This window comes from Cynocephalus volans, chromosome 5 (assembly GCF_027409185.1).
Source record: "Cynocephalus volans isolate mCynVol1 chromosome 5, mCynVol1.pri, whole genome shotgun sequence".
Classification (NCBI taxonomy): domain Eukaryota; kingdom Metazoa; phylum Chordata; class Mammalia; order Dermoptera; family Cynocephalidae; genus Cynocephalus; species Cynocephalus volans.
Genome location: NC_084464.1, coordinates 4,844,358 through 4,855,569, shown reverse-complemented (window position 1 = coordinate 4,855,569; position 11,212 = coordinate 4,844,358). Strand labels below are relative to the sequence as shown.

At 57.4% G+C, this 11,212-nt stretch overlaps 1 protein-coding gene across 1 annotated transcript; it reads right to left on the bottom strand.

Annotated features, from left to right (window-relative positions):
* Positions 1-3,115: 3,115 nt before the first annotated feature.
* FOXF2 (forkhead box F2) lies at positions 3,116-7,668 on the bottom strand. Its single transcript, XM_063096073.1, has 2 exons — positions 6,489-7,668; positions 3,116-3,279 (listed from the first exon to the last, which is right to left on the bottom strand). Exons 1-2 carry the CDS (start codon positions 7,666-7,668, stop codon positions 3,116-3,118), a joined length of 1,344 nt encoding a protein of 447 aa, XP_062952143.1.
* Between the last annotated feature and the right edge of the window lie 3,544 nt (positions 7,669-11,212).

Genomic DNA, 11,212 nt, shown 5'->3' with positions numbered 1-11,212 from the left:
TGGGTCGAGCCCCTGAAAGCCAATACTCTGTGCAGATCTGTAAATAGGATCAAAATCCCCACGTCACAGGGATATTGAAAGGATGGAATAACCACAGTACCCAGGACTTGGTACATTCTCAGTATTTACCTGGTTTCTTCCTTCTTTATGTATGTAACCCTAACCAAAAAACAATAATTCTTACACAAAATAATGAAATGCCTTTTTATATATCACTTTATTCCACCAATGAGCAGAGACTCTTAGCCTTCAAAATACATTTGATAACAAAATAGTTGAGACATTTGCCCCCAATTGAGTTAGTTCATTTATTTTCACTTCTAAAGGCACTGCAGCACTTGTTTTAGTTAGTAACCACTAACATTTGAGCACGACTTAAAGATAAGCACTGCTTGTTTCTAAAAGAGAGAAGAAAGAAAAGAAAAGAAGAGAAAAATATAAATGTGTGTGTGCTTGTGTGTCTTTGAGAGAAAGGCAGTTAGAGAAGTAGTTTTGATTCAGAAAGAAACAAAACAACAACCTTATTTGGGGAGAAATCTAAAAATGAAGCACAAAGGTGGCAAGTCAGGATTTTAGCACCTAGGAAGTATGGTGAGGTCTGCTAATGAACCTTGGTCTGGTTTCACGACGAAACGGGTCATTTCGTAAAGTTCCTGCACAGCTTGGAAGGACCAAGTCCCCACGTGCGGGGGTCTCCTCACGCCACCAGGGGGCGCGCTGGCCCTCCCGATGCGGTCAGGCAGACGCGGAGTCTTCGTCTTTGAGGTCTTGTCATGCTCTGTATAAACAAGTTACGTTCAAGTGTTTAGGATATAAATTACGACCATGCCGGCTGCCTCGGAAGGAATGTAAACACAGCACTGTGGTCGGAGCAAACTCTGAAACTGACTTCATAATTTATAGCAGGCCCCCGAGTAGCTCACTATAAAAGAAAAAAAAGGTCCTATTTAACTGCAAATATGATAATGGAGAGACCAAAAAAAAAAAAAAAAAAAAAAGTTTAAATCACTGCTTAATTTTGGAAAATATAAGAAAGAAGCCTACGGATTAGGAAGATGGTTAAGGCTTTTTGAAATAAGATGTTTTATGGATGAGACTGTCTTTAGAGTAAAATTCACTGAGAATACAAAAACCCTGGGATAGGAGATGTCTTCTGAGTGCCTGGTGATTTGGTTGGTAGAAAGAACTTTTAGGGGACAAAAACCAAAGGTGAGTTTTCCACTCAGGAAAGCAAAAATAAAAACAAGAATCCAGGCCTTTGTTGGAGAGGAAAACGACCCCAGGGTGATTGTGGCTGAGAACTTGTCTGTTCCTGCTCAGGTCTGGAGTCGCCAACACTGGCCATGGATTTGAAGGGCTGGTCAGACAGATGGGTGAGCTGGGTGAGAAGTCAGTCTTCCTGCCTAGTTGGCCTGCTTTCTCGTTCTTTAATCCAGAGCTTCACCAGCTCTGCCTGCAACATTCATGATTGTGAAACCTAGCAAGAAAGGAAAGGGGGGCGGTGGGGAGAGGCGGAGGGAATCCCTTGTTAAAAGGAAGGAGGGCTGGTGGGGACAAGGGAGAAAGGGGTGCTGGGCCGGGGTTGGGGAGTGCAGCTGCTGAGCTGGGCCAGCCGGGCTCTGAATTGGAAGGTGGGACAGAGCGCAGCCTCAGAACACCTTGTTGGGGGAGTCCCAGATGCTGTTTTAAACTCTCCACGGAAGTTTAAAAAAAAAAACAAAAAAAACCCCAACCCAGATGCTTGGAGGCTGCCCACTACGTCAGCAGCCTTCCCCTCTGGACTCCTTAGACCTGATCAACACCCAGAACAAGGCTGTGACTTGCAGAGGGGAAGCAGGGTCCTGTTTGGGCCCTTAACCCTCACTTGGCTGCTAAACTCAGTCTGGGGAAGCTCTGGGTGGTGGCTCACTCTGCCCCACACGTGCCACCCCACGCTGGTGGGGAAGAGGAGAGAGCAAAGGGCAGAACTCTCCTTGGGCATAGGAAAAAGAAAAAGAAAGGGCACGAAAATTGCTTTCCTCAATTCAAACCCTTGCCTTTCATTATCTTGCCTGGTTTTCTTTTAAGTTCCTTTCACCTTCTGGTTTTTGTTTAGCCAGAAAAAGCTAGGGTAAAGAAAGAAATAACAGAAAACGTTCCTTTCTCTCTTTCTCTCCTGAGAAGACCCACAGTCGGAACCTGGCCTGTGTTACTCCAGGCAGGGACCCCACACCACGTCAATTACACAACGGGGGTGGGGTGGGGTGTAGAGTTGCACTGTGGCTGGTAGGGAAGAGAACCTCGCAGGATGCCCAGAGAGGAAATAGGTCCCTAAAACGACCATTTGTTATATACATTTTATTGAAAAAATTTTACATCAAAATATTTTGGCAAACTGTAGAAGTATACATAAGTGCAAATATATCCTCCTTTTAAAATACAAGCAAAGTGTGAGCATACACGAAGATCATAAAAATATCTTTAAAATACGGTGGTAGAAAACAACCTTGTAAAAACGTTGTATTGTCACAATACTGAAAATCACTTTCTTAAACTAAACACATTGTTTCTACATAACTTCTTAATAATGTTCTTTGGCACCTGTATCCAAACGTAGTGTTGGGGAGAGGGGGAAGACGCGGAACTCTGCTACTTCGCCAGGCAGCAAGATGAGGCTTTCTTGAAATCTTGTGCTTAGCACTGCCTTTTTGAAAAGCACCCAAGTTTTCATAGACAAAGAAACACACACACACACACACACACACACACACACACACACACACACACACACACACACACACACAACTTGTCTGCTTTTTCCAGACCCTGATTACTGAAGGCAATGAAGATCCCAGAGTCACACGGTTTTATTTTACACCTGGTGACTTTTTACCAGCTCCTCAGTCTGCGGTCTCTCTCATCTGGGAGCCTGCAGTTAGTTATTCATATTTGGGTGTGACCTTGCCAGGGCTGTCCCTCTTCCAGTGGTAGGCAAATACCAGCGAACGTTCTGTCTAAGTGAGGTGTGCTACTTACTGCTAATCCGCGTGCACGTTCTGTGAGTCCATCGCAGTTCCTATCTGTCCCCCGGCGAGGAGAGAAGAGGACAGAGGGGCCTCCCGTGGCCTCTGTCCGTTCACATGACGCAGGGCTTAATATCCTGACAGACGCTCTGGTGGTGATGGTGATAATACGACCCGCTAGCCGAGGGATGGAAGGAAGAAATGCCGTTGAAATTGAGGACGAAATCTTTTCTGTCACACACTGGAGCAGAGTGGTGCTGGTAACGAGGCAGTCCCACTGAAAGAAGAAAGAAAAAACTCGTCAAAAACAAAGTCATCCAGCTGATGATGGGGTTTAAATCTCCATTTAACGTCTCTAATTTTGACCCAGGACAAGAGGTGCCACCAAGCTGGCAGAGAAGCAGCTCTCCAATGCAGCGAAGCCTCGTCCTGTAGGCCGCAGGGCGACTCTGCAACTGTTTGGGTTGGTTTTGGTGCACACACAAGCACAGGGCCAGTCGCCCCTAAGGGGGGTTCTTGTGTCTCTGAATTCCGCGGTCCCCACGGCGCCGGGCTCCCGTCCAGTGCTGCCCCGAGCCCCGGCTGCAGGGGGACAAGCGCCTTCACCTGTGGTTTTGAGAGCCTCATTTCCCAACCGCCCGGCCCGGGCTGCAGAGGGGATGCGAGGACCCAGTGCCACCGCGCGCGAGAGGGACAGGAAAGGAAAGCGCGCCACTCCCCTCCTCCGCGGGCATCGTCGCAGGCCCCGAAAGCTCTAGGCTTCATCTAGAGACGCAGAACTTCCGGGCGCAAAGAAACGCCCTTGGGCCCGAGGCGCCTGGCAGCCCGGGCAGTCCCTGCGGGAGCCCGCAGCTGGCTGGGGACGGCGAGGCCGGTCTCCCGCTCCCCGCGGCGGCTCCTCCGCCCAGGGCCTGGCCTGACCCGCCGCCCGCTTTTGCTTTTGCTTTCTCAGCGCCTCTGGCCCTGGAGCGCAATGGGCCGGGCCCGGCATCTCCCGGCCGGGGCCCCTCTCAGCGCCGCGTTAGGCCCGTCCCCTTGGGTCTTTTCTAGCTACCCGAGCGGCGAGGGGACCCCGAACCGCACGTTGGGGCCGGGCCGGATTCAGCGTTCAGTGCGTCGGGCCCTGCTCGCGTCGCCTCGGCCTTGCCGGGTCCCAGCGGCGTGTGGCCCGGCCTACGTGTCCTGCGCTGCCGGTGAGGACTGCGCTGCGCTCGGCGCGACAGAGCAGGTCCCGGTGCCAGCCCCGGGCAGGACCGAGAGCGCGCTCACACCTGCCCACCGACGGCCACCGACGGCCGCCGCCTGCGCTTTCGTCTGCTGGGCGGGACCATCAAGGCCCGAGCTCCTTCTTGAAAGGCTGCGGGGCTCCATGACGGACGCGGGGCCAGCTGCGGCCCCCGCGGGTAGTGCTGCCCGCGACCTCCCTGGCACACGGGCCGCGGCCACCGGGTCCGAGAGTGGGAGGGCGCGGCCCGCCTGGGTGCGCTGGGGACGGCGGGCCGCGCTGGGAGTGTGCGCGCTCCGGCCCGCCCGGGCGGTGCCAACAAGGGCTGGGGTGGTGGTGGAGGATGCTCAAGAAAGGCGAGAGCAAGAGAGCCGGGGGGCAGGGGCACAGCGTCCCGGTGCGGCGTCAGGCCAGCCCGGCCCCGAGGTCGTGGGGACTCCGGGTGGGGGTGGGGAGGGCCGCGGAGGCCCGCCTGCTCGGCCCGGGGCGGCTGTCGTCCCCCTCGAGACACACAGTAGTGCTTCCAGCTCCCTGGATTTCTAGGGGCTTCTGGGTGTGCCTGCTGCGTGGAGTGGGGCGATGGCGGCCTCACAGCAGGGTCTGCCAGGGTTTCTTTCCTGCGTGTTTTTGTTTTCTTCCTATACTGTTTCTGGGCGGCCGCGAAGCCGTGGAGTCTGGGTTCAGGTTGAGTAGGGACTGCCCAGGGAGGGGAGCGGGGAAGGCGGCGGGCAGGGCCGGGAGGTGGGCAGGCGGGAGGGGAAGTGTGTGTGTGTGTGTGTGTGTGTGTGCGTGTGTGTGTGTGTGTGTGGTGTGTGTGCGTGCGTGCGTGCGTGTGAGTGTGTGTATGTGCGCGCGCGTGTGTGTATGTGCATGTGTGTGTGTGTGCGTGCGTGTGTGAGTGTGCGTGTGCGTGAGTGTGTGTGTTCGTGCGTGTGTGTGTATGTGCGTGTGAGTGTGTGTGTGAGTGTGTGTGTGTGTGTATGATTGACAGCCGGCCGGTCCGAGGGGATAAAAAAATAAGAGGGGAAGGTCGTCTGTATTGGTTACTTGTTGAAATTCCCATAAAGTGGAACAAGACTCTGCTCTCAGTGGGTTAAGTCAGGCTAAAATCCTCTCCGGTGTGGTCCTGCCGAGACTGTCTTTGTTTAGTTAACCTCTGAGACCCGCATTTAAAAGGCCTATTTGGGAAACTTCACCATCCAGGGAACCGACATCTTTTGCCCGTCTCTGGTTCCTTCTCCTCTGATGCTCCTGTCGCACACCGACCGACTCACGAACCTGCAGAGCACGCACTATCCCGACCGGGTCAGAGGTCAGTGTGAGGCGCGCACCCTTGGGCCTCGGCTCTGACAGGCAGGCTAGCCCGATTGATTCTAATGTGCAGCCCGGGGGTGCCTCGGAGGGGTTAATACAAGGGTTTATTTACCTCCGCTCTGCAGATGGACCTGGCCAAATATTCAAATTCCCTCCTCCACTCCCACCATCCCCTCCCACCTTTCACTGCCTGCCCTAGGCAAGTCAATAAATTTTCATAATCTGTGACCAGCACAATTTAAACCAGCCACACTATAAATGGCTTCATGGGCAGGCGTGTTTCTCAGAGGAGTCACCGCAGGGCCCTCAGGTCGTGCTGCCCAGGACAGACTCCTGTGCCATCAGTGGGGGCCCACGGTGGGAGGTGGGGGGAAGGAGACTCAACAGCTTGGCCCCCTCTCCACCGGCAGTAAGTCCTTCCGGTAGCAGACCCTGGGAGCCTGCTCTGCTCTCCCTCCTCTGAACACTTGCCCAGCTACAGTCTCCTCCCCACCCACACCCCAGCCTACAGAACATCTCCCTTTCTGACATTTACTTTTGGAAAAAAGTGCACAAAAAGGAACAACAACAACAACAACAAAAAAAAACCCTAAGGAACTAGACACAGCTCCTTGGCCAAGGTCCCCAGAGGCCACATGCCGTCTCTCGAAGCTAAGTCAGGCGGGAACCGAGGGACCCGCACTCTACAGGGACACTAGTTCACCCGGGAAGGCAGGCAACTTTGCACCATCGTCCTAGCCTCAGGCAATTCTAGAGGCCCGGCTCCTGGGCCCAGGTACGGAGGACGACGGTAAGACCCCATCCCCTTCTTCACCCCATGAATAAGGTGCCAGCACCCCGCGGTGTGTTCAGAACCCGGGCTTTGGCGTCCCAGCGGGAGCGACGGTCGCCGCGGGGCCTGAGGCCTAGAGGCGACGCCCGCCAGGCGGGCCGCTGGGCTACGTTACCTGGGAGGTCCTCGCGGGCGTTCTGGTGCAAGTAGCTCTGCTCCAGCGAGTAGGAGGACATACTGGAGTGCAGGCCTGCCGGGGCCGCGGGGTTGCTGCTGGGCGTCAGGGCGGGCGGCTGCTTGAGGTAAGGCGAGGCGCCAGGCGAACTCCAGTGCGCCGCGGGGCTCGTGTACGGCGAGTGGCACTCGATGGCGCTCGCCATGGCCGGGGACGAGGGCACCGGGCTGCTGCTGCTGTCCGGTCCGTAGTCGCCACCGCCGCCCCCGGCCGCACCTACGGCCCCGGGCCCCGCGGGCACAGGGCAGCTGGCCATGTAGGTGGAGCCCGGGTTGGGTGACATGTGCGGGACGTGGTGGTGGTGGTGGTGGTGCGGGTGCGCGTGGCCCGGGGCCCCCGCGCCGGCGTCGTAGCCCGCGGGCATCATGTCGAGGCCGCCGTAGCCGCCCTGGCCATGGCAGCCGAGCGGCGCCGACGGGGGCGCCTGGAAGTCGAAGCCCTGGGGCAGCAGCGAGGCCCCAAAGCCCAAGCCGCTGACCACGCGGTGGTACATGGGCTTGAGCGCCTGGCACTTCCGCCTGAAGCCGCGCGGCCGGCGGCGGAACGACCCCTCCTCGAACATGAACTCGCTGGCCGGGTCGATGGTCCAGTAGTGGCCCTTGCCGGGCCGCCCGAGGCCCTTGGGCAGCTTGATGAAGCACTCGTTGAGCGACAGGTTGTGGCGCACGGAGTTCTTCCAGCCCTGGTAGGCGCCGCGGAAGAAGGGGAAGCGGCTCTGCAGGAACTGGTAGATCTCGCTGAGCGTCAGGCGCTTGCTGGGCGAGCTCTGGATGGCCATGACGATCAGCGCGATGTACGAGTAGGGCGGCTTCTCGGGCCGCCGCAGCCCTGCGCTCGCCTTCTTGGTGCCCGCGCCGCCGCCGCCGCCGCCCGCGCTGCCGCCGCCCGCGCTGCCGCCGCCCGCGCTCTTGCAGGCGGCCGACGAGGCGCCGGCCGGGTTGGAGGCGGACGAGGACGAGGACGAGGACGACGCGGAGGTCTCGAGGGCGGCGGCGGCGGCGGCGGGCGGCGCGCTCATCAAGGCGGCCTGGAGCACGCCGGCGGCCGGGCTGCAGGCGCGGCGGAGCGGGGCGGGCGGCGGGCGCGGCGGGGGCGGCGGCGGCCCGCTCTCGGTGGTCATCTGGGACCCGCGAGCGAGGCCGGGCCGCAGGGGCGGGCCCGGGGCAGGGAACAGAGGCGCCGGAGCGGGGTCGGCCCAGAAGCCAGGCGAGCGCCCTAGCCCGCCGCCCGGGCTGCAGCCGCGGCCACTCCGGGCCAGCGCTTCGGCGTCGCCTCCTTCAGTCCCTCTGCGGCTTCTGGCGGCGGCGGCGGCGGCGGCGGGCCGGAGGCAACGCCCGGCGCATCCCTCCCCCGAGCCGGGGCCCCTGCCTTGCGCAACGGCCTCCCGGGCTGCGGAGCCGAAGCGGCCGGTGCCGGGCAGCTGCGCCCGCGAGCTGGGACCGGGGCCGGGACCCCGGGGACGAGCCCGACGTCTCCCTTCGGTTGCGCTGCTGGCTCTGTCGCTCGCACTTCCTCCCGCCCGCGCCCTCCCGGCCCCCTCCTCCCGCCCTCCCCCGCTCCCGCCCTCCCGCCCTCCCGCCCTCCCTCCCTCCACCCTACCCCGCCCGGCCCCTCCTAGCGCCGCGCCGCCGCCGGCTCACTCCTCCCCTCCCGACCCCGCGGCCCGCGCCCGCTCCGTCCCGCTCCTCGCTCCTCGCGCTCCAGGGTCCTCCTGCTCTCTGAGCTGCTCCCCGGGCTTCTCTCCCTCCCCCACCCCCACCCCGTGCACACCAAGGGATCCCAGCCTCACTCACATCCCGCTAGGAGGACGACCCCCACCCCGAGCAGAGCTCCGCCAGCTCCGACTTCATGACATCTTCTCTCTCTTTGCCCCTCGCAGCAGCCCCTGCTCCCCACCCAGACAGCAGCCGCCCCCGCGGAGTGGGCACACCCCGCCTCCCCTCCCCCGCCTCCTGGCCCAGCCCCGGCGAGTGCTGCTGCACCGGGGCCGCCGCCGCCGCGGGGCCTCCCCGGTGCCCGCACTGACACCATCTGTCAACCTCATTTAGACACTGCCGCCCTCAGCCGCGCACCGGGGTGCCGGACGCCCAAAGGTAACGTGACGATCGTCTCGCTTTCTGGCAGGGCCTGCGGGCTCCAGGACAACCGCTAGTAGAAGACGACCGCGGGGCGCCCCAGGGTTGCGGCCCCCGGGCGACAAGGACGTTGTCAGAACTTTAAGCAGAAGGGGTTGAGTCGTGGAACTTAGGCCACGTTTCAGAGACTCTGGAAACCTGGGTCGTACCGGACTCGTGCTCGCTTCCACCTCCTTTTCGTTTTCCACTTCATGTTTTGTTTAAAAAAAAAAAAAAAAAGCCGACCCGGAGATAAGCGAGATAGCTGTGCTTATATTAAGTCCTGGAGAAGTGTGCAGCTGTCATGAGGTTCATATCCTCAGTCTCAAGGATGCCCACCAAAAACATGTGCCATCTCTAAGCTACTTGTGTCCGAGAACACTACATCCCAGTTGTGGCTAATTCCTCTCTAAGTCAGAGTCAGGCTCCGAGAGATGTGCCCTCGGGAGAAATCATTTCCAATGAGACCTGACAGTTAGTTATTGGATTACACGTGCAGGGAAATGTAGTCTGACCAGGGATAGAAGCTGGGACAAGGGAAGAGAGTGGGAGGCCAGGCGCTGGCCGGGCCACACAGGGGCTGACGGGGGAGGCGCAGAGGGGAGATGCTGCAGCCCCAACGACCAAATGGGAGGCAGAGCTGGGTGCGCGTCTGCCACCACCCTGAAAGGACCAAGGTGTAAGGGTGCACATGCTGGGAAGAGTGGGGAGATAGGGGTGGGGGCACGAGAAGGGGAGATTGTGCAGGTACCCAGAGAAAGGCCTGCAACCAGAGCCTTCTGTGGACACAGAACCGAGGCAGGCCCTTGGGGCTGGCGGTAGCTCTCGTGGTCCTGGAGTGCTTGGGGACGGGCTCCTAGCAGTGTGCTGGTGTGCTGGAGGGTCTGTAGAAGCAGAGGAGAGGGCGGGGTGGGGAGGAGGAGGCGGGGGCTGGGCAGGGGCTGGCCCCGACAGTGACCTGAAGTTGAGTGGAAGCAGGCTTTTCCATCAAACCCTGCCTGGATACCACACACAGAGACCGAGTGTCAGTTTACTGCCCCGAGCCGGCTCCTTTTCCCTAAGCTCCACAGTAATTAGACAAAGAAAACCTAAATTAGCTGAACAGGCGTCGACAGCTTCCTCCAGAGCACCCCTGGTACCTACATGGGAATGTGTCCGAAAATGGCTTGATTGTAGCCGCAAGTCAGCTAAGAAAACACCGCCAAGCCGAACTCAGTTTACCGCTCATTTCCAGCAGAAAAAGAAACAAGTCTCTCTTTTCCGGATGGGATGTTTTGATTGGGTTGGGGTAGGGGGGTCGCAGTTGTTTCCACTTTCTAAGAATTTCTGACAGACTGGTGAGCGTTTTTGGGGGGACAGGTTCCCCTTTATTTCATGATTTTTTTCTCTGACCTCCTTTTGTCATTTTACCTGTAATAATTTAAAAATAAAGCAACTAAATATAGAAGTAAATATGAGGGTGTTCCCCAAATCAATGCTTTAAGTGTCTGAAAAATAACTATTTAAATATAATAGAAACTGGAGTGGGGAAGACAGATCATATCTAAAAGGAATTCCACTGACAGACTTCAGTGTCTGTGTGTGTGTGCGTGCGTGTGCGTGTGTGTGCATGCGTGTGCGTGTGTGCGTGTGTGCGCGTGGCTGTTTAAGTGGGAAGAGCATGGGTCCAGGGGAGAAACATAGGGGAAGGAGGACAGTCAATCATTTGTAGGTGGGGGTGGTGGCAATGGGTTTTGGGAACATTCAGCAAGTCAGTATCATTGTCACTCAGCCATGGACCCTCCATGTACCTGGAAATTCTATGTATATTGGATCTCAGGTGTATCTGCTTTAAGAGCAGGCCCTAAAAGGTTTCAGAACCGAGAGACTGAAGAATGAAAGGCACTGAGCCTAAAATTCAGGCAGGGCCAGTGACAACCTTCTATACCAGTAGTTCCCAGTTTGGGGCTCATGGGTCTCTTTGAGAATACAGTGGAAGCTACGGAGTCTGTCCCCAGAATAAAATATTTCCAATTTGCCTGGGATTTTAGGGGGTAAATGCTCACAGACATCCATTTTTAAAAAGCTACTCTACATAATTTTAGCTTCTACCAATTCAGCTAGTTAAGTTATGAGGTATTTTTTTAAGGCTCCCTTCTCAATCCAAGTCACAATGATATCCATTTAACCTGAACTCTCTAAACTTGCAAGAAATCTCACTTACAGTTTGGTGAGTGTTATGAGGGCCCAGCCAGGACGTGGAAAGTCAATGGGCATTGAGGGCAGTTGCAGCCAGAAGGAGGTCTGCTGTCTCAGGCCTTCTCTCTCTCCTGGGGTCTAAATACTGCCCTGTAGTACTGAATTCAGAAAGATATGGAGATTGGTGGCCGTAAGTTATCTGAGCAGGAAGGGCCCCTCTCCAAAACTCTTTCCTGGAGACACCACTTCTGCCTATGAAACTGTTCCCCTGGCAGAGACTGCCCGGATCTAGAATATGAAAGACTTCACAGGCACAGCCACTGCACCCTCAGCATGTCACCACCATGTGGCCCAGGTATCATCATTTCCCTT

What these genes read in the sequence shown, in the direction of transcription:
- FOXF2 (XM_063096073.1), bottom strand. Translation starts at nt 7,668, where the DNA reads ATGACCACCGAGAGCGGGCCGCCGCCGCCCCCGCCGCGCCCGCCGCCC. An exon ending in CGCCCGCGAGGACCTCCCAG is followed by an intron (nt 3,280 to 6,488) that starts GTAACGTAGCCC and finishes TTCTTCTTTCAG; the next exon opens with TGGGACTGCCTCGTTACCAG.